Below are 23,900 nucleotides of genomic sequence, written 5' to 3'. Positions count from 1 at the left end.
TTTATAAAATTACCTGGTTTTTTTTATCCGGGTCGACGGGTCGGGTAATTTTGCACACCCCTAGACACAGCTATGGACTATGGCATGGAAGAAAGCCCTCTTGGCCCTATTGAAAGATCTAAATGGTTACGTGTCCAATTCAACACATCAGAAGTTTCTACCAATGCTGATTCGACTGATGCTCCAAATAAGTTATCGGTAGGCCTTGATCAACAGGCCCGCCGAACACCATGAAAATTCTAAGTTGGAATGTCCGTGGTCGGGGAAACTACGGACTGATCGACGTCCCAAAATTTTGCTTCTTATGGAAACAAAACTCTCTGTTCGAAGAATGGATTCTGTCAGGAAAAAATGTGGTTTTCATTGTGGTTTTGATGTAGATGCTGAAGGCTCTCGAGGGGGTCTTTCCTTGGGTTAGTCTTCAAATATCCAAGTGAACCTTCGAATCTTTTCTTCCTCTCATATATATGCTGATATCATGGACACCGAATGCTCTACTACTTGGCATCTCACTGGCTTCTATGGGAAACTGATAATCAGAGGGAGTTCTCGTGGAACTTACTCCGCAATCTTGGCTCGAATCAAAATTTACCTTGGTTAACAGTTGGCGATTTCAACGATATTCTTTATGCAAATGAGAAGCAAGGTGGTTGAACCAGTGCTGACCTTAACACGATTGCCTTTCGTAATGCTCTTTTAGATTGTGATTTATCTGATTTGGGCTATGAAGAGCGTTGGTATACTTGGGAAAAAGGTCGTCTCCATAACACAAATATGCGGGAGTGCTTGGACAGGGTTGTTCCTAATGTTGGTTAGCGACATTCCTCAATTTTTCTCTGATCACTGCCCAATGTTGGTTAGTACCTCAGGACTTAATAAAGAATACGTGGTCCACCACGTTTGGAGATGTGCCGCTCACACGTCAATTTCTATGCGGCCAAATTAAGAGCTGGAGCCGTGGATTGAAATCAAGGAGGTCATCGCATAAGGAATCTTTGAATCGCAAGCTTCTCGATCTTTCTTCTAAAGACCCTGATGATGAAACTTTGGCTGAACTTTTAGATGTCAAATTGGCTCTTAATATGGAAGTTGACAAGGAGGAAATTTTCTGGGAACAAAGAGCTTGGGTGAATTAGTTACAACGGGGAGACATGAATACTATTTTTTTCCATAATTGGGCTACCTATAGGAAAAAAAGAAATACTATCCGTAGCCTTATGAATGATAACGGTGATTTGGTCACAGATGAAACAGAAATGGCGCAACTAGCAGATGATTATTTTCGGAAGTTATTTACCTCGTCGCTAGTTATCGACACGGCTCCAATTCTTAATCAGATGAATCCATCCATAATCGGCCCCATGAATGATATCCTCACCGCTGACTTTTCAGTTGAGGAGGTGACAAAGGCAGTCAAGAGTATGGCCCCCCTGAAGGCCTCTGGTTTCAATGGTTTCCCTGCAATCTTATCTGAAAATCTTTGGTAAAAGATTTTTAAACCCCTATTTGTAACTGGCTTTTTCTTTTAATAATATGGATCAATTTACCGTTCAAAAAATGATTATTTTATAAAAAGGATCAAAAGTTATAATTCTTCATAAACAATTATAACTTAGAGTTTTAAAAAGTTGGTTATAACATTAATTTTTCTTTAAAATTGCATTGCATTGCATTGAGTTTTCTACATTTATTTTATGCACCAATTTACGATACTCTAGGAAACATGTGTCGCCATAGTGCATACTTCTATGATTCACTGCCAAACTGTATATTTGCTTTGTGCCTGTTGAACTGTATGAATCATTATACCTTTAACTTTTTTGCCAACGTTTTACTCTTAGTTACTGGAACTTCGGAATCCATATTGAAACGCAAGCATTACCTGAGAAATTATGATACGGGCTATCAAGTTTCTGATTTTTAGGCTACTTTAACATTTCTGTCAAAGAAAGCTTGTGTTTGGAAAAAAATGTTAAAAACTTAATTGGTATTGCCGTGAAGATGTCTTGTAAACTGCTCGAACTCGAATTATTAGGAAAAAAGTAATTTCTTTTATAACTTGAGTAGTTGCAGACGCAGTTATCTAAACATGTCTAACACGTATATAGAATCAGTGGAGGATCTATGTGTATGTTGTCCACCTTGAAAACCAAATTTCTTTATGTTCGTTCTTGATTTTACTCTTGATGCCCACCTTGAAATTTTATTTGCGTCTTTCTCATATGAAATTTTATTATTATTATTACATATACATCTACTATAAAAAATATTTCTGGATACGTCATTTATAGAATAAGGACTTCTAACGACTCTATAAACATATGAAAAACCATAGCTGTGTAGAATACGTATTTGTATTAGACACTTACACTCAAGTCGAGTAACGTAAGGTATTAGACCTTAGAAAACTCTAACTCGACTGATTGCAGGCTTTATTAAAATTGGCAGCTGACTTTTTTCCTAATTCCTTTAAACTCGAGCTCAAAAGATGTTATCAATGAGTTACTTCTAAGGACGACTCTTCTTTCACTGCAACATATGTGTGCATATCCGCAATATTGACGGTTCCTCTGTTCATCGGAGTTCTTCCCCGTAATTGAACGGCTTCGACAATCCCAGGAATCAAGCATTGCAAAGCTTGCCTTAGAAATCTTCGAAAAAGTTACCAATGCATGAAATCTAAAGGTAAAAACAATCCATGGTCAATTCTTTTGACCTCACCAACTTTATTTCTACATCATCTTTGTGGTTCTTGGTTGGAAAAAAGTTGAGTAAAAAGAGAACAAAGAAAACAGTAAATCTTAATCCACCGTAAATGCTTTGAGATGTGGAAAATCTAAAGCATTAATAATGCATATGTACATGTGTTACTGTTATAGTAGACTTGGTAATCTTGTCTATCCTATCCATATCCACGAGAAAACCTTATAAGACAAAGTTAGTGATATGGTAAACATAGAACAAGTGAGACTTTAGGAAGTGGTTGGTTGAGTAGAAAAATAGGAGCTAAGTAGAGGGAGGAGTGAAAAGAAATATAATTGGTACCAAAACGGAATAAAATTGATAATTTAATATTAAACATGTAGTTTTCCCTAATAATAATCATTCCTGCAATACTATACATGCACGTTATGCTTGCCACTAATCCGTTGTGTTCCACATTGCCTTGCACTTAATTTCTAGGCACCAAAATCATATTCAAATTCAAACTAAATATGATTCTAAACTACAATATAAATACTCAATGCCTTCGATATATGCATTAATGCCTAATCTCATCCTCAAAATTAGAGGGTAACACGCGAAACCACTTCTAAGTATTGTTGACAGATGTCATTACATTAACAAATTATATAAATAAAGGTCGTGATTCAATAATTTAAACTTATAAGGTCAAGTTTGAATATTACCATTATCACTTTTTGTGGATAATCTGTAAATTCCTATGAATTGGGGGAGCCACCCTTGAACTAAACTTTGATGTACCAAAAATAAAAACTATATAAATACATTCTAAAAGTTTTGTTTTGCACTGGTCAAACTTCCTCATGATAAAGGAATTATTATTTTCTCTTGAAATCTCGAGTTCAAGCATCATGTATACATAGATATGAATGTTCATTATCAAATAGCTGAGTTTATTTGAATAGATACTACAATATATTCATATAAATTTAAAAAAATCCTTAAAAATCTAAATAATCAATTTTGTTGTTTAAATTATTTATAAAAACTCTTTGAATTTTCCTTTTTATGTGAAATTAATCCCTTAACTACATAAAAAATTATATTAAGTGAAATATTAATTTATTTTTATATTAAAATTTAGATGAATGATTAAAATCTTCTCATTGTGCAGTAACTTCTGAAAATTAATGAAAATAATATAAATATTAAAAAATATGAATATGACATCAAATACATAAATGACTATATAACATCAATGGTAAACGTTTTGCAATTTATGTAGACATAAAAACACGTAAGTAATAACACGAATTAAGTTACTTCAGTAATTAAAGGAATAATTATTATTTTTAGAGACTTCAGGTTCGAACATTTAAGGCTATATGATATTTAAACGTTCAGTGTCAAATGATTTATGAGTCTTTAGAACAGATACTACCACTTATAAACACATTATATTAATAATTCAACCGAATTAATAAATATAAATTAATTGTAAACTCATAATTTCGATACCAGATCATTATAGTATGTGTTTGATTGACTGTATTAGTTCATTAGTTCTCAATTCAAGGATGTTTATTAAATGAATGGTTCAACTGACCAATATAATTTTTTTTATTAATATTTGAATATGATTTTGACAGGACAAAAATAGTCATATAGAGAGAGATATACATAACGTTTGTGCAAAAAATTGTTGTAGTGCTTAGTAGCTGTAATTCATTAAAAAAAAAGAAGTATGAAATTGACTAAAATTCCGTCCCACGTTGAAGATAAGTTGACTAAAACAAGTATGGAAGTAAAAGGCCACGCGTCGTTCTAATAAATGTATAGATTAAGATACAAGTAACAATCCCACTACAAGCATTTGGGTAGGTGACTTAGTGGAGTTTATTTATTCTTTAAGCCATGTCCTTTTGAATTTTAGGCCTTCCAAAAGCATGACGTGTGTAAATGACTTGCACCATGGGCTAAATTATAAAAATACTACTCTTTTATCTTTTTATTAAAATAATATTTTAAAAAACATTTTAGAATAATGTCAAGACAAATGTGTGATTAAATGATAACACCTTGCATTTACATGAGAGGTCACATAGATTGTTTCGCCAAATATTAATGTCATTTAGAACTATCATATAAGTAAATATGCTGCAACATAACACACTTTCGTCTTATATGACATAAATGATTGTTATTTGAGAATAAAACATCTTAAAATGTAATTTTAATAAAAAATTTAAAAATTGTTATTTTTATAATTTAGCATGCAGCATGAGATTCCTTTCCGATATAATTTTTTTGGATTAAAATACTATGAGTATTTTTGGGCTAAATTAGATCATGAATCAATCTTTAAGCGTTGTCATTTAATAAATTTGAGTTTGAATTTAATTATTTGCATTTTTGTTCTTATTGAAAACTACATAATTGCTTTATTGAATCCTTTAACTATAAAAAAATTATTTTATTGATTCATTCGACTATTAAAAGTTATAAAATGATCAATTGATTATTTTTTATGTTCTAAACAGATCTTTTTCCTTTAAAATATTAATGGTCGTCTGAGTCGAACGTTAATATGTTAACTGAGATATGATAATTATTTAAGATTCTGATCTCATAATCTCATTTTGTAACTTATAACAATCAAATAACATAATAAAACAATTATATATATAATCAAAGAATCATTTGTAACTTAATAAAATGGTCAAAATCTAAAGATATATACATTAATTATATTATCATTGGAATTGACTTTTAAAGATGTTTACCCGGCTATGTAAAGGAAAAAGATACTTTCGCGGCCATTATAATCATCTGTTTATCGAGATTATATACTTTGATCATCATAGTAATCAGTGCATAATTGACGAGGGGTTGAAAACGATTTGAAATTACTTTATTTATTACTTCATGATTACGTGGCACCGCCATATCCACAAGCAACAAATACGGATTTTCTGAACAAATAAAATTAAATTCACTATTTAGATAAAATCACATACTCGATCCTCTTAATTGTTTTTATTTTAATTTTTTAACTTTAAAAATAAATATTCTAACCATTAAAATGTTTTTTTAAATATAAAATCAGAAACAATTTTTTTAAAGGAAAAGTTTTGAAGTAAACTAATCGAACACAAATTAATATAAAAAACTATAAATAGTTTAATGTAAAATATAAAAACATTTATACATCTTGTATGAATGTATCCCAATTGGTCCCAAAATCATATAAAGTCAAAAAGTGGGATACAATAAAGCCTCATGCGGAACTAGACTCTGATGCACTACCAAACACAATCCCAAGACCTCGAGCACCGTTAGTATGACGCGTTATTATTGTTTATTATTTTATTAAAAATTCATCTTTATTATTTAATAAAATATTTATTTTTTTAATCTTTTAATGTTATATTTTAATTAAAAATGTCACGTTTGTTCTTAACATAGGTAGATGTATATATTAATAACAAATATTGAATATTCATTAATTAATATCATTTAAAATTGTTATTTTAATAACAAATAAAATATTAAAAGTTAAAATATTTAAAAACAAAAATCAAATTAATTAACGTTAAAGAAAAATTTTAATATATAACTTTTTATTAAACTAAGTAATTATAAATAAGTATTTGTTTTAAATGGCCAAATTACCGAGATAATGTTGTGGGAAAAAAAATCTTAATATAGGCCACATCCGAAATTATTTCCCCATCTAGGGTGAAATCTACATTAACAACACAAAGACTCCATGATTGCTTGGCGCCTTCAAGCCAAACTTAAAGACTCCAGGAGTACATGACGTCTTCAGGCCAAAAAAAGAAGTGAGTAAGAAATTCGAAAAGGTTTTTTTATAACATCAACTTGTCGGAAGAAACTCTCAAGTAAGTGTCAAATTTTTTTATTTAAAGTATTTAACGATTTATTGTTAGTTACATATTGACTTAGTAAATATCAGTTTACGATTTATTGTTATGTAAATATCATTATTATAATTTTAACATTATTGATTTAGTACTTCTAGTAGAAATGTTAAGATAATTAGATCAATTTATTGATTTAGTATTTGTAGTAAAAATGGTAAAAAATATAATTATAATGACGAAAAATAATATTTATTATAATGACGAAAAATAATAACTTCAATAGTATTTATTATAATTAATAAAAAATTTAATTATATTTAATCATTATTATAATTTAATCATAAGTAGTTATAAAATATTCGAAATAAAGATATAACATTCTTATTTTAATTGATTAAAAATATTGTTAATATATTTACATTTGTTTGCAATGTTTAATAAATTCAATTTTTACCTCATGAATCATTATTATACTTTGATCAAAATTTGATTTAGTATTTCTAGTAAAAATGTTAAAATTATTAAAATAATATTGATTTAGTTTTTCTAGTAAAATTTTTAAAAATGTTAAAATAATATTGATTTAGTATTTCTAGAAAAAATGTTAAAAATAATTATTTTAATTTTAATAATAATATTAATAATATAATAATAATAGTAATAGTAACTTTAATCTAATATAATTTTAATCTAATATGTCAAAAATTGTTTTATTTATGTATTTTATTTTTTTTATTTATTCTGAATATCTATATTTGTATATGTAGAGATAATGAGCAATAAGTTTTTCATGATTGTCCATTACAATGGACAGATTATGGAAAATGAGGTCGGAGTTATTTTCCCAGTCTAAATGACCTATAAATATGTTGTTTAAAAGGGACATCACATTTATAGAAATAAAAAGAGATAACAGAAAGGAAAATCCGAGCTACAGTTGATGGTTTAAGGTACAAGTTTATGGTATGTCCAAATCCAGTCAGGTATGCTGCAATATCACTCGAAGAAGATGATGATATTACAACTATGATTGAATTGCATGACTCAACAAAAATTCCAATTATTGAGTTATTTGTTGAGGTGTGTAATATATTTGATGTGCTTGGGTCATCAAGAAATATGGTTAGAACTTCATCTCAAATGGCTTTCGAAAGTCAGATTGAGAACCCGACATATATGTCTATAAAAAGTTTCGTGGCGATGTTGGAAAGTGCAAACGAAATCGGTGGAACATCTACAGCAGCAGAGTATGGGGCAAGAATCATACATTATCCGAATTCGACTATTGATGTTGACATTGAAAACCGCTAGGGAGAAATACATGATGATTCCAGTAAAGATAAAGAAACTGAAGAACCCGTTTTGGCTGAGGATGACGATATTTTTTATGGTGATGAACCTGATATGACCATTGATGGATATCCAACACCGTATCAACCTACCTATCATATGCACGAGATAGATTATGATATGATGAGGGCACCTGAATTCTCAGAGATGTCACATTTAACTTCTGGCCACATGACTGAATCATTCGAATACTCTGGTGAATTATTAGTTGGGAAGCAATTTAGAGGGGAAAAACTACATTGGCAATTAAGAGTATTGCATAAAAGGCCATGTAGATTGCAAGGTTGTAGAGTCCAACCAGAAAACTCTGTACGCGAAGTGTGTTAAATATGGGTCCAAGTGTAAGTGGCTGATCAGAGTGTCCAAAATGCTGAGGCAAGATGCTTGGGTCATCACAAGGTACAATGGTCCACACACATGTTTGCAAAACTCCATCGAACAAGACCATCGACTATTGGACTCCAATGTAATATGTCAACATGTGAAAGTGTTGGTTGAACAAAACCCAATGCTTCATTGCTCGATGTTAGTTACATCTATTCGAAACCAATTCAGATACAATGTAAAATACAAACCGGTTTAACATGCCAAGAAGAAGGCAATAAGGTGTTTATATGGAGATTGAGATACATCATACAATGAGCTATCTGATTTGTTACAAGCTATGAAATGATTCATACTTGGAACCATCGTGAAGTCTTAGACCATGCCTACATACAACCTAGAAGGTTAACTTATTCAAGGGAATAGAATATTCCATAGACTTTTTTGGGCATTCAAGTCATGCATATAAGGTTTTTCATTTTGTAAACGTATGATCCAAGTAGATGGTACGTGGTTATACAATTAATATAAATATATATTATTGATAGCAATTGTGCTGGATGGTCAATGAAATATCTTCCCGATTGTATTCGCCATTGTTGAAGGAGATATGACAGAGGCTTGAGATTTCTTTTTGACTAATCTACGTAAGTATGTCGTTCGAGAAGATGGAGTTTGCTTGATATCTGATCGAGGAACAAACCTTTTGGCAGTAATTGAACGACCTTGAATTCGTTGGACACCTTTGCACGCATATCCCATATATTATATCCGCTATATTGGTAATGATTGTATTGAGAAGTTTCATAATGACCCCATTCGTAGTGAGATAGTCAGCATGTGTTAGTTTTATTTTCAATATGTGTATCCATTTATTTAAAGTTTGTTTCTAAATTAACTTTAACACAATATATATTATGAAATATGATATGAACTACGCCAACCAAATTTTGATAAGAGATTGGAGAATTTGAAGGTCACAGATGAGCGTGTTTGGAAGTGGGCGTCAAAAATCGAGTGGAAAAAAGTGGTCAGAAGCATATGATGGTGGCCGGTGATACAGACACATAACAACAAACCTTACTGAGGCCATTAATTCAATACTAAAAAGGTACACACCATCTCCCAATAGCGAGTGTGGTGAAAGAGATGTACTTTAGGTTGGCTAAAGTTTAGTCTGATAAAGGGAAAAAGATTGAGTGTATGATAAATCGAGGTAAAATCTGGGCTTTGACAGTGGTGGAAGCAATGGAAGCAAACGAGTGATTGAAAACCTCAATGTTTGTTCATGACTTCTATCGAATTGGACATACTTTTGTTGTAATCGTATGCATACATCGCAAAGAAGGAACACAGGGAAAACCATTTATAATTAATTTACGACAAAGATGGTGTGATTATGGTCGTTTTTAAGCATGGAGATATTCATGTGCTCATGCAGTCGTTGCATGTATACATACTAGAATAAATTCATACACCTATGTTGATGAGTGCTTTCACCTATAGAGGATATTAAATGTCTACAACCACGAGTTCAGACATATCCCAAATGAATTATATTGGCTGAAAAAGCATCATGATGAATGATTACAAAATCCAATGCTTCGTAGAAGTCCAACGGGTCGACTTGAGTCCACTCGTATTCATGCCAGTATGGATATCCATATTAGAGAGAAAGGTCAACCGAAAAGATCTGAATTATGTAGAGGTGAAGATCATTAAAAAACATTGTCCAAACCTACCACAGTACAAGGCTCAACATTAATTTTATTTCTATTTGAACGAATAATTGAATTTCTAGTCTACTTGTTGATGTTAAATTTGAATGAATATGATTAATATCAATATTTGAATGAATGTGATAGATATTTGTTGATGTTATATTTGAATGAATGTGATTAATATAAATATTTCTATGTGAATAATAATTTTATTTAATTTTAATAAAAATACAACAAATCAAGGAAGCGTTTACAACTCATGTCGGTGTCGGGATGTTGTTGATAATATTATCGAGGCGCACGTCGGTTTCATTATGGTCGTTGCGGTTGTTCAGGAGTTTGTTCATCATAACCAACCTGCTCATTTACCAAGGGCATATGATCCGGTGTTGTAAATACATGCCCACCACCACTTTGCTCTCCCACCTGAGGACAAATACTCGTATTTGACATCATATATGCCATCTGATCAAAATCATATGTTGCTCTAAACATGAGAGAGAACATGGGTAATTGATGAGGAATAAGCTGAGGAATGTAAGTCGTAACACCAGAATCACCATACACTTGATGAAATAATCTTGTATCGCCAAAATATTCCGATTAAATATTATCCATTGCCGTTTGTTCTGCTTCATGGTGAGATGAATTCCCACTCCCACTCCATCTTGGTTTTTTAACTTTACAAAATTTTTTCTTATATTGTACAAATTGTCGTATTTCTATGTTCGTTGTCAAGAACAATTTTTCATGTTCCCAATAATAATTCAGGTAATCCGAATTCTGGAAGTCAAAGTCATCCACTTGAATGGGAGTGAGAGTTGGCAAGTATGAAGCCCTATTGTTCCAAAGATTGATACAGTTGGCATGCCTCACAGCCCAATCCTGACCGTGCCTACCCCTCCTATCTAATATGTGGAGAGCGTTATAATTCTCTGAAATCCACAGAATAGGTTAGTGGAAGCTGAACTGCCTCAACACTCTATCGGAAAATTGGAACTCAACAAAAATGAAATGGATCAATGGAGTAACAACACACCAATATTGACAACCCTCTTAGACATGCTGTGGCACACACGATATAATTTCTCCATTATCATACGACCTCCATATAAACTATAAAAGAAAATTATATAATTCTTAATTAATTAAATAATATTAAAATTCAACTAAATAAATAAACAATATAAGAAAATAAATAAATTAATTATATACCTCAACTTTGCATTTAATGTCCATCTTAAATCTAAATTCTTTCACATTATTATGCATCAACCACGCTCCTTCTATTTTATGCCTCCATATGTATACCAATGAAAATAAAATTATGTAATTATTTTTCCTATAAAAATCATTAATTAATTTAAGATCAAATATTTTAAATCAAAATATTACCCTTTGGCAAGAGAAAAATCAACTACAGTTCAGTTAATCGGTGTTAACCATGGAAGTCTGTGTCAGCCCACAATTGTAATAATATCAGACATCCACCGATTTCCATCATACATGCATTATTTAAAAGTAATGACGCCTTGCACATCTCGCGATACAAAAACACCAATATTGCTAATCTCCAACTATACTGACGGGTATTAAAAAAGTTACCCAAAAAAAGGAAGATATTGCACATGAACAAGATTATCGGATTTATCCGACATCAAGACTCCCCTGATCAACTATAATAGATATGCTTGATTTGCATATACAATGTTTTGCTCAATACTATAACGATCGAGCTTAAACTCATTTGTCAACCATGATAACCTCAAACGTAACCCTTTCGTAACTGTTTTTTCTAGCACCTTCCCAAGGTATGCCCTACACATTTCAAACACGTCCTAAGTCATTTTTCCCACCACTGTCATTCCATTTGTAAGGACCCCTAGTTGTAAATCAACATCCTCCAAAGTGATCGTACATTCACCACACCGTTCAATTAATGGACTGATCAAACCGGGGACCAACTTATATTCTCTTACAAATGTTACATCGTAAAAGCCCACCATTTGCAAATTCTGGACAATAAGATCATGTGACTTATCACAAATGTTCACTCGACTTCGAATGACTCGTTCTCTATCATGCAATTTATTAATCAATGGAATTAAAATTAATTCATCGTTCTCAAATAAAATATATTATTCAATAATAATACCATTGCTCCCAAATGACTAGAAATATGTAGATCATCTAGTCTCAAAAGAACATTTTATTTTGTCATGCTTCAACAAATCTATAAAATAATTAAATATTTCAATTTATAATATTAATCATAATTAAAGAAAATTTAAACAAAAATCTCTTATATCAAAAATAAATAGTCTAATTTATTTATATTTACAATAAAAACAAAAAACAAAACAATAAAATTTAAATTAAACTTATCAAACTACTCAAATATGATTTAATATGTAAAATAAAATTAGTCTAATAAATTATATTACTCAATAAACAAATAAACATATAATTTAAACTAAACTTACCAAACTACTCAAATACAACTTAATATGTAAAATCAAAATAAATTGTCTAATAATTATAATTTAAATTGAAAAAAACTATACTAAAAATAATACAAAAATTAAAATTATCAAACCACTCGAATACAATTTAATTTGTAAAATCAAAATAAATAGTCTAATTAATTTATATTTACAATAAAAACAAAAACAAAACAATAAAATTTAAACTAAACTTATCAAACCACTCAAATACGATTTAATCTGTAAAATAAAAATAATTAGTCCAATAATTTATATTGCTCAGCAAAAAAATAAAAATATAATTTAAACTAAACTTACCAAGTTTTACTCTAATACAACTTAATATGTAAAATCAAAATAAATACTATAATAATTATAATTTAAACTAAATTAAAAATAAAAATTACACAAAAAATTTAATTTAAACTTACCAAACCAGTCGAATACAGTTTAATATGTAAATCAAAATAATTAATCTATTTAATTTATATTTCAAATAAAAATTAAAAATGAAACAATAAAATTCACACTAAATTTATCAAATCGCTTACCAGACCACTGAAATACGAATTCTTTCTTCTTTCGATCGAACTTTTTTCTTCCCTTTTGAATTTCTCTCCTGCAAATGTTCTTTTTCTCTCAGCCTCACTCTCCTCCCCTTAGATTTCACCCAAAATCCAACTCCTCCTATTTTATAACATATCTTGGTGCTCCATTATTGGTCTAATAATGACACCATTATTAGTCACGTTCCCCACGCCATGCATGCAGTTTTGTTTCTTCCCACGCCATGCAACAAATTTGGTTCAGAGTCAGGGCTGCAGTCGAAATAAAGCTGAAGACGTCGCGTATTCCCGAGGGCTTATGCATGGACTGAAGACGTCGTGCACTCCACGCGTCTCTCCCCGACCTGAAGACGCCGTGCAGTCTTGGAGTCTTTAAGTTTGGACTAAAGACGCCAAGCAGACATGGAGTCTTTGTGTTGTTACTGTAGATTTCACCCTAGATGGGAAAATAATTCTGAATGTGGCCTATATTGAGAATTTCCCCCTACAACATTATATCAGCCATTTTCTCGTTTTAAATACTCTTAGCCATTTGATAATGAACATTCAATTACCTCTGCTGTAGTAGTTGATGCTCGAATCCGACACCTCTAGAAATAAGAATCATTCTTTTAATCATTGAGGTAATTTAGTTTATGAATATTTTTTTATTATTTTATTAAAATCTGATCATAATCGTCAAAATGAGAGTTAAGACACTTGTTTAAAACTGAATATAAAATCTAACACTAATTAAGATAAAATAATCTCTTTTGTTATTACACTATAAATTGAAAAACTATTAATATATCAAATGAAAAATGGATGTGGGAAGATAAAATACAAAAAGATGAGCACTAAAATTGCTATCACCGTGCTTTTTGTTTTAGCCACGGAAGAAGATACTAGAATTTAAGGTAGCTTTTGGGGGGATATTTAGATTAATTATTTTAGGGGGCGTTTGGATCATGGAAATCTTGTTTACTGGTAGGAATTTTCTTTTCCTGGGCTGTTATACCCACGTTTGGATGGGAAAGATTTCCACTTGAGGGTATTATCTCATTGCCAACAGTAATTTTTTTTGACCTTTTTACTGGGAATGTCATTCCCACATATTACATAGGTTTTTATTTATTCCCGGGCATTTGGGCTAAAATACCCTTTCTTCTCATCTTCTCCCCGTGACCTCGCTTATGTCCAATTTCCTTTGCTGAGAATTTTTCCTGGTAAGATTTCTCCTCCACTCATTTTCTTTAAATTTCCCAGTAATGTTACTTTGCTTTTGATTTTGATTCTTTTCCTTTGCTTTTAATTTTTCCTTTGCTTTTGATTCTTTTCCCGGTAGTCTAGTTTCAACAACTTCTCCTGAATTCGACCTCCATGTTTTTGATTTGAGCTTACTGTCGTCTGCTGCTATGTTTAGATATTTTGGTATACCTGGGTAGCCTGGAGTAGTTTTTATGCTCTGGGTTTTTTGCTTTGGTCCTTTTACGAGTATGTTGGTAGATTGGCCAATGAGGGAGCTGGTTTATTCTGGTCGTTCTGCTTGCTTTCGATGCTTTTTCATTAGTCTGCTGTGCTCTTCAGTTTTTCGAGCTTTTGTCATCCTTTTCGATTAGCTTCAATTAGAGAGTATCTCTTGTCTCAGTTCGTGTCTTTGCTTAAGCTTTGGTTGTTGCTGATATTAAGCTAGAGGTGTTGGTTTGATTTCTTATTCTTGTTGTTGTTGTTTGTGTTTGAACCACTTTCAGTTTCTATTTCTTTAATGGCGTGTCCGGATTTGGTTTATTATTGTGTTGCCGGGGGAGTGTTAGGATCGGTGGTGTGGTTATGTATGGTATGTTGTGATGTAAGTTTTTGTGTTTGTTCATCTCTACCACCACAGAAATTTAGTTTATATGCTTCAATGTAATTAATTAACAGAAATAGGTTATTTTTCTGAACTTCTACGATAGAATATGATGGAATCTGAAGGTAGAACCTGCCCTTTTCTAATTTAAATTTGAGGTTGCAAGTTCTTACATATGTTTAGGATGCTAAAGTATTGTTAGCAAACGATTTTGTTGATCTGTCAAGAAGTACTGACAGACTCTAGACTACATATCCACAAATTCGCTTTGTACATGGATAAGTAAGAAGAACCTTAGGAAATCCAGCGGCTCATTTTACAACGTATAATTCTTTATATAATTCTAAAACATACTTTTAGACACTACATCGTATAGTGTTGTGCAAATCTGGATTTCTATGTTTTCTTGTCTCCAGTCTAACCATTGGATTAGATTGCAAGCATTTACTCATAGGCTCTAGATTTTGGCATCCTTAAAAATACACTGCTCATGTACTTCTGTAAGTACGAAGTTAATTTATGTAAAATGAACACGTGATTTGATTAAGATGATATACTAACCTTTGAAGCAAAGATACATATATGGAGAACTAAACTAATTGGTGTGGAAACCATTACTGGTGCTTTTAGCCATGATTAAACAAACTCTTAAAATACATCTTACCACTAACCCAAAATTTCAAAAGGAAAATATTGAGAAGGAATTCTGAAGCCATCCCATCACTACCTCACTTGTTTTATTTATTTTTAAATTGTGATAGGCTCTAAATATAATTTAAATTGACGTATCAAAAAGCTTGTAGTTTAGGATGCTAAAGTATTGTTAGCAAACGATTTTGTTGATCTGTCAAGAAGTACTGGCAGACTCTAGACTACATATCCACAAATTCGCTTTGTACATGGATAAGTAAGAAGAATCTTAGGAAATCCAGTGGCTCATTTTGCAACGTATAATTCTTTATATAATTCTAAAACCTACTTTTAGACACTACATCGTATAGTGTTGTGCAAATCTGGATTTCTATGTTTTCTTGTCTCTAGTCTAACCATTGGATTAGATTGCAAGCATTTACTCATAGGCTCTAGATTTTGGCATCCTTTAATTCAAATAGGGTTGTTCAAATATGGATTTCTATGTTTTCTTGTCTCTAGTCTTAAATGTTCAAATATACTTTTGCCTAAAAATTATCTAGATTTTGCCCGAAAATGGTTAATAGGGTTGTTTTTAAGGGTGAAACAGGTTGAGGTTTAAAAGCAAACAAAGAAATGTGTGGCTACCTACTTGTTTTACAGTAACTTGCTGAATTGTATTGACATAGTTGCTCTTCTATCATCATTTTATTATAGTGCCGTTTTTATTATGTTCAATTATTTTTATTGTGATGACAAACAATTGTTCTTGTAAAATATTATTATTTTCTAATATTAAAATGTTTGTTCATAATAACAGTTATGGCTCGTTTACCAATGCGAAAGAAGACGCATATCGCCATAATTCTTATTTTACAACTGCAAATGATGGAGATTGTGTGTCATATGCTTATGATTATTTCAGTTATTCTTAGAAAATATAAAAATCGACCTAAAATAACTTATGCACATGAAAGACTTCATAGACATAATATTAGATCACTTAATTTACATAAAATTGTATTTGAAAGTGATCGACAAAGTGTTAATAATTGTCGAATGGATAGGAGAGCATTTATTAAATTGTGTCACCTATTACAAAGTCAAGGTGGGTTAAAAGAGAGTCGATATATGTCTATAGAAGATATGGTTATTATTTTCCTTCATATTATATCCCACCATATTAAGATTAGAGTTTTAAAACGTCAAACAGTAAGATCTAGTGAAATAATTAGTAGAGTTCTCCATACAGTGTTAGCTTTAGTCTTGAAACTGCATCCGATCCTTTTTAGAAAACCATAACCGATACAAGATAATTCAACAGATGATAGATGGAAATGGTTTAAGGTATTGTATCATAATTCTGAACTTTCTTTTAAGTTAATTAGTAATGCTTAATACATAAATGGATAGTAATAATGAAATTTAACTTTATTTGATGAATATAGGGATATTTGGGTGCTCTAGATGGAACGTATATTAAGGTCAATGTAGTTGCAATCGATAAACCTAGATACAAAACAAGAAAAAATGAAATTGCGACAAATGTACTTAGTGTTTGCACACCAAACATGCAATTCGTTTATGTTTTACCTGGGTGGGAAGGTTCTGCAGCTGATGATAGAATACTCAGAGATGCCATTAGTAGAAGAAATGATTTAAATGTTCCACAAGGTAAATTATTAGGTCATTAATATATATATATATATATATATAAAAGAATGTAAAATTCTTACAAGTTTTGTATATTAATTTATTTTTTAAATTAAAATAATATAGGGTGTTACTACTTATGTGATGTTGGATACACGAATGGAGAGGGATTTCTTGCACCATATAGAGGTCAAAGATACCACTTGAATGATTGGAGAGAAGGACACCAACCTACCACCCCTCAAGAGTATTTCAACATGAAACATTCTCAAGATAGGAATTGCATTGAGAGATGCTTTGGCATATTGAAAGCGAGATGGGCGATTTTAAGGGAAAAATCATTTTATCTAGTGAAAACACAATGTAGACTCATTTCAGCTTGTTGTCTTCTCCATAATTTCATAAGATCTGAGATACCAATCGATCCTATTGAATCTTACTATACTGAAGATAGTAAGCATGTTGAAGAGATTAATGAAGTAGAAATGATCAGACATTGTAAGCCAAGCAGTGCTTGGACTGAGTGGAGAGACAAATTATCAGAAGATATGTTTACTAGTTGGTTGGCGTCACGTACTTTAGGATAGATGTTATTTTATGTTATGTATGACTTCCACCTTCTATTTTATCTAATGTTAGTGGTCATTACTTTCATGTATTTGACATCTTTATATTTTATGGCATAAACTTTATTAAATTTTATGTATTTCTCTTCTATAAAATTCAAATTTTATTTGTTATGGACATTCATTACTTATGTCATTCACTACATTTTATTTATATTATGTTACTATTTTAAATTTCTTTTATGATTAGTATTAACAATGATGACATGTTTTATGTTATGTTATACATTTTTTATTTACATCTTCTTAGATTGTTTCGAAGAGAAATATGTCAACATCAAATATGGAATCTCAAAGGGGGAAAAACCACCGACATCTAGAAAGGTTAAGTCTTTAGTAACTAAAAGGACATGGACTAAAGAGGAGGATGCTGCACTTGTTGAATGTTTACACATTTTGGCTGAAGACCCACATTGGAAAGCTGATAATGGAACATTTAGATCAGGTTATATATCTAATCTTGAAAAGATGTTAGAAATCAAGCTTCCAACATCACAAATTAGGGCCCATCCACATATTGAATCTAGAATGAAGCTATTCGAAAGAAAATACAATGTTTTATCTGAAATGCTGAATATTGGAAATGGATTCGGTTTGAATGAAGAAGAAAAATGTTTAACTGCACCGAAGGATGTGTTTGATGATTGGGTTAGAGTTAGTATTTTAATTGAATTTATCTTCTTTTTATACTCTTTGTTATCTACGTAGCTTTGTAAGATTTATTAAATTTGCGATTTTATTATATTGTAGAGTCATCCAACTGCTGCTGGATTGAGAAACAAGTCATTTCTATTCTTTGATGGCTTTGTTCATATATTTGGAAAAGAAAGAGCTACAGGAATAGCAGCGGAGACATCAGCTGATGCAGCGGAACATATTGATGTTGAAGACAATGCATTTATAGATGCATTACTTGAAGAAGAGGGAGTAAGAGATTCTGAATCAAGAGAGGATGTTGGTGCTTCAACTTGCCAAACATCTGATGCTACTGCCTCTACCCCTACAATGAAAAAAGTAACTAGCAAGAAAAGGTCTCGAAGTGATGATGGGTTAACCGAGCTTGTACGGGAGATAAGTAAGTTCGGTGCTGCATACCGAGAAACTGCCAAAGAAATTAAGGATATTAATTCTTTATTGAAAAAGGAGGCAGAAGGAAATGATCGAAGAATGTCGATTTTCACTGAAATTATGAAAATTAAAGGACTGTCCACTGATGAAATGCTTACTGCATGAGAGTATATGAGCAAAGATGCACACAAGGTAGATTTCTTCTTTTCTTTGCCAAAAGAATTCAAGCAAGATTATGTGATTAAGCAATTGGTTGAATGCCGTTAATTTAGACCATCATTTTGATTGTCGTCCTTCTACAATTATGTCGATCTCTTTTTGATTATGACTTTAGAATATGGTCCCAACTTTTTTGTGTAGCTTAGCCAAGTATATGTCAATCTTTTGACTTGAAGAATTTTGTGTGTATATAATAATATAGCTAACATATATGATTACGTTTAGAATGTCATGACTATTATCTTTTGTAAGTCTGAACATTGTACAATCTTTTGATGGTTAATGTTATACTTCTTTTTGTTATGTAGTATATGAGTTGCAAGTAATGTGCTAGTTTTCGAATATGTTAATTACTTTTAATAGTTCTTGTGTGTCGCAACTTATCGGTAGTGAATATTGGAAGTCTTTGATAGATGGTGTTACATAGACAAGTAGAGCAGCGTACTGGTGTTGACCTTGCAAAAAGACAATTCAGAATCCTCATAAAAATATCAACATACCTGTTCCTCTTCGTTCTTTTCTTCATCCATATTATCAGGTTCAACATTGGACTCTTTTTTTAATATCAGAATCCATTTTTTCATCTCCCCCTTTAGCAGAATTGGTATCAAAACCGGGAGTTTTCAAATCTGCAGGAAGCTGACCTGTCTTTAATGCCTGCTCAACCAAAGAAATATCCAAAATGTAAAGTAAAACTAAGAAAGAAATCTAAATAACAGTTATCTTGAAAAGCCACTCATACAATTAAGCAGCCACCTTTTCAAGTCTTGCAACTTCTTCTAAAGTCTGAGAATTCACAATGGCAGCCTGCATATCAAATAAATCTAAACAAGATCAGAATTTAGTCACAAGGATGCACTACAAAAGATGTAGAAGTCATTTACAAATATGACATAAATTATCAGTAGCCATTTATGCAGTTTAAATCACAAATAAAACAAAAAATGCAAGTTTTAGATGAATTAAAAAGTAGTGCCCAAGGAAAATAATTTTGCAAATTGACAAATATTGTTTTTACATTTTAAACCCGAGTGCCAAAATTAACTAATGTCAGAGGGTTACTCAACCATTCCAAAAAGTACCCCTCATTCAGAATCATTCTTACTGGACATGTATGTTACCTTCCTATTAATGTTGCTGGTTAGATGGGTTTGCGAGGGAGGGTGGGTTCCACTAGCCACATTCCTAAAATATATGTAAAATATTTAAGCTCACAAAGACCATCAGAGAGGTGTGTCTACTTCAAGTGCTTCTCTTTGATAGATGGTGTTACATAGACAAGTAGAGCAGCGTACTGGATCAACCACTGAAATTGTCTATAAAAATCAGCATATCTATCAGTTCCTACGCCTTACGTGTTCATGAGGAGATTTCTGAAAGCTGCTCAATCAAACAAGAAGCTTGAGCTTCTGTCATACTTCATGATTGAGCTTTGCCTGGTCGAATACGAAATGCTTAAGTTCCCACCATCTTTGTTACCTGCTGTAGCTATCTTCACTGCCCAATGCAGGCTTAGTGGGTGTAAGCATTAGAGCAAGACCATGGAATGCTGGAGAATGATGATCGGGTTCCATCAGAAAGCGGTAAATAAAAACTGATAATCATAATTCCCACTTTCATGTATATTTTTTAACAGTAAATTATATATTTAGTTATTTAACTAAAACTAAAAATAAACAAAACAAAACAAAAGTAATTCCCTTCTTTTAGGAAATTAATTAAATTTATTTTAACAAACCAAGAATCAAGTGAACAAAAACTCAAATGAAGGGATTAAGATTATGAACTTTCATTACACTGTATTTGTCATCTTGTTCAACCGAATAAATTCATGTCAACACTTTTATGAATTACACAGTCATCCAAGAAGATTTTAATTAATTAGCTAGCTACATTTTGTAATGTGGTTCTCGTTATAATAAAATAAAAACTGATAATCATAATTCCTCAAAATAAAGATACAAAATTTGAATTTTAATTTACATTTGTATTCTTACTCAAGTATTATCTCATTTGTTACATAACAAAAACTCATTTTAATATATTTTTACATAAATTATGTAAAATTTAATATTAATTAAAATTAAAATAATACATGATATATTTAAATACTCAAGTAATATATTATCAAAAAATAGAATTTTTATATAAATATTTAGAATTTCACTTGTTAAAAAAATAAATATAGAAAATGACAATTTGGTAAAATATACATTCCATTAATCTTTTATTCTTTCAACTAAACACTGTAATTTTACATTCCTGCAAAACTAACCAAACACAGTAATGTAACATTCCCAGTAATCATATTCCCTGGTAATCTTTTATTCCTACTGGTAATCTTTTATTTTCACTAGTAATCTTACATTCCGTGAACCAAACGCACCCGTGTTTAGTGCTCTTTGCAATGCCCTATAAATAGAGGACCCTGGCCTTCATCTTGTACACAATTCAAGAGCCAGGCTTGTTAAAGTTTTCCCGTACCGTGTGAGAGTGGTTGCATTCGGTTCCTTGTATTCTGATTTTGCTCACTAGCTTTAGAATAATGGGGAGCACTAGGGTTATTGGTGCTGCATTTTTGGTTTTGGTTCTAGTGGACTTGGCCTTTGCTGCCAGGCCGTTTAAGGGCGAAGGAGCAAATGGTTTGGGGTTTGGATATGGTTCCGGAAGGGGATCCGGGTTAGGTTCTGGTAGAGGGGGTGGAGGTGGCGGCGGTGGAGGAGGAGGTGGAGGTGGCTCTGGATCAGGAAGTGGGTCTGGGTCTGGATATGGGTCCGGATACGGGTCTGGAAGCGGTGGTGGAGGTGGTGGAAGCGGTGGAGGAGGTGGTGGAGGTGGAGGCAATGGAAGCGGATATGGCTCAGGCTATGGATCTGGATCTGGATACGGAAGCGGAGGTGGTAGAGGCGGTGGGGGTGGTGGTGGAGGAGGAGGTGGGGGCGGCGGCGGCGGCGGCGGCAGAAATGGTTATGGACAGGGTTCAGGCTACGGCAGTGGGTCTGGCTATGGTTCAGGGTACGCCGGCGGAGAAGATGATTACTCGCCATAAACTGATTGAAATATGAATATTGGATTTACGTAGAAGTAAGGATATTACAGTTGATTATTGTGATTTATAATTTGAAAAATAAAATAGAAATGTACTCGTAGTTTTTGCATGGAGGGTTGCGTATTATAGTGTAAGACATTCGACGCCTTCTGTAAGGCACATTATAGACCATGCTGCATTGTGATATAACAACAATAAAGGACACTTGTTAATTCTCCTCCTCCTCTTCTTCTAAACATCAAAGTACCACGTAATTCATAATATAAATCAAACTTAAGTGCAAGAGGTCAATTTGATCAGTGTTGAGCAACAGAGGCTGTTTAATAACTCTTGGTTCAACTGATCATCCAAGGCTACTTCTAGGTTTATTTCTGGGTAATTATCCTAATCTGTTGGAAAAGAGAGCTCCACTCTAAATATTCTGATGCACCATCGAAAACTGCCGGGCTCTCTGATGCGCCTGAAATCCAGTCCACGGCGACTTTACTGTCGCTTTCCACGATCAAACGATGATTCTTGCTAACCGTAGAAGCAAAAAAAGGCAGAAAGACCACGTTTAATCGCCTTTAATTCGGCTACAATGGGAGGGCCCGACCCACTTGGTTCGGAAAAGAACAATATGCGATTACTTTTAGAGTCTCGCAGGATCCCACCAATACCCCCTCTGCTTCCATCACCAGTCGCAGCCCCGTCTACATTTAATTTCAGGGAATCGGGGAGGCTGAACCCACTCCACTAGGGTCTGGTTATCTATTCCAGCAGGATTAGCTTTATTCGCTAACGACGGATCATCATACATCGAGACCAACACCTCTGGGAGCTTGGCTTCGAACCAAGCCGCTAATCGAAGGATCCAAGTTGCAACCATTAAAAACCACCTCATTTCTGATTTTCCAAGCTGACCACAAGACCACATATGGGATGAAGCCCACTCGAGGGGAGCTCACTGAGTCGTGCCATGCAGATAGAAAAGAGGAGATCTCTCCTGGAAATGCAATCGAAACGCCGCAAAATTGAAGGAACCTAGTCCAAACTCCCCAAACTATTTTACAAGCCACAAACAACTGGTGAATTGTTTCATCCTCCGAACGGCATAGTGGACATAATGAGTCCAGCACTGTAGTGATAACCCTTTTCGATAACTCACTTTTAACGGAAATTCGATAGTGACAAATCTGCCAAATAAAGAGTTTCACTCTAGCAGGAACCAGACCCAACCAAACATATGAATTCCAGAGGGAATTATGAGTAAAAGATTTGTAAAATACCTTATTGAAGGATCTGGCCGAATAAACACCATTGTCACTGCCTGCCCAAGATATCCACTCATTGTCGAGACCACAGGACCTGAAATTATTTAGTAATGCCAACAAAGAATCCCATTGAAGCACTTCCCAGTCAAAAAGTCCTCTACGTAGATTAATAACCCACGTCCTTTCCGAATTAACTCTAGAACCGAATTCAGCAATCCTTTCATTCTTGTTGCAGGAAAGGGCAAATATTATTGGAAAAAGCTCCCTGAGTGGACTGTCGCACAACCACGAATCTGTCCACAAAAGGAGGGGGTTCCCCATTGCCCACTTGTGTTTTGAAACGCTTCCGAAGGCAAAACCCAATGTAGTCATCTTTTGAATAAGAATTCATAATGTACCTACAGAGCCACGATGCCTCATACAGATTAGAATAGGTAGACAACATTAGAGTGCTATCCAAATTGTATTTTGCCGTGCCTATTTGCTTCCACAGGCCTTCCCTTTCGTTGGCGAACTTCCAAAACCATTTACCAAGCAAGGCACGATTGTGCAACTCTAAAT

General features: G+C 32.7%; 1 protein-coding gene and 1 long non-coding RNA gene across 2 annotated transcripts; both read left to right on the top strand.

Moving 5' to 3' along the window:
* The first annotated feature begins 15,050 nt into the window (after positions 1–15,050).
* LOC120157795 lies at positions 15,051–20,567 on the top strand. Its single transcript, XR_005519166.1, has 3 exons — positions 15,051–15,062; positions 17,684–17,686; positions 20,435–20,567. It is a non-coding gene; the product is annotated as an uncharacterized LOC120157795 (long non-coding RNA).
* A 1,015-nt stretch (positions 20,568–21,582) lies between these two features.
* Positions 21,583–22,086, top strand: LOC120157741 (glycine-rich cell wall structural protein 2-like). The gene has a single exon (XM_039168783.1). It carries the CDS (start codon positions 21,583–21,585, stop codon positions 22,084–22,086), a length of 504 nt encoding a protein of 167 aa, XP_039024714.1.
* The last annotated feature ends 1,814 nt before the right edge of the window (positions 22,087–23,900 follow it).

Source organism: Hibiscus syriacus, unplaced genomic scaffold (genome assembly GCF_006381635.1).
Source record: "Hibiscus syriacus cultivar Baekdansim isolate YM2019G1 unplaced genomic scaffold, ASM638163v2 tig00111276_pilon, whole genome shotgun sequence".
Taxonomy (NCBI): domain Eukaryota; kingdom Viridiplantae; phylum Streptophyta; class Magnoliopsida; order Malvales; family Malvaceae; genus Hibiscus; species Hibiscus syriacus.
This window is presented reverse-complemented; position numbering and strand designations above follow the sequence as displayed.

Excerpts from the sequence above, each read along its gene's own strand:
- LOC120157741 (XM_039168783.1), top strand. The coding sequence starts at position 21,583 with ATGGGGAGCACTAGGGTTATTGGTGCTGCATTTTTGGTTTTGGTTCTA.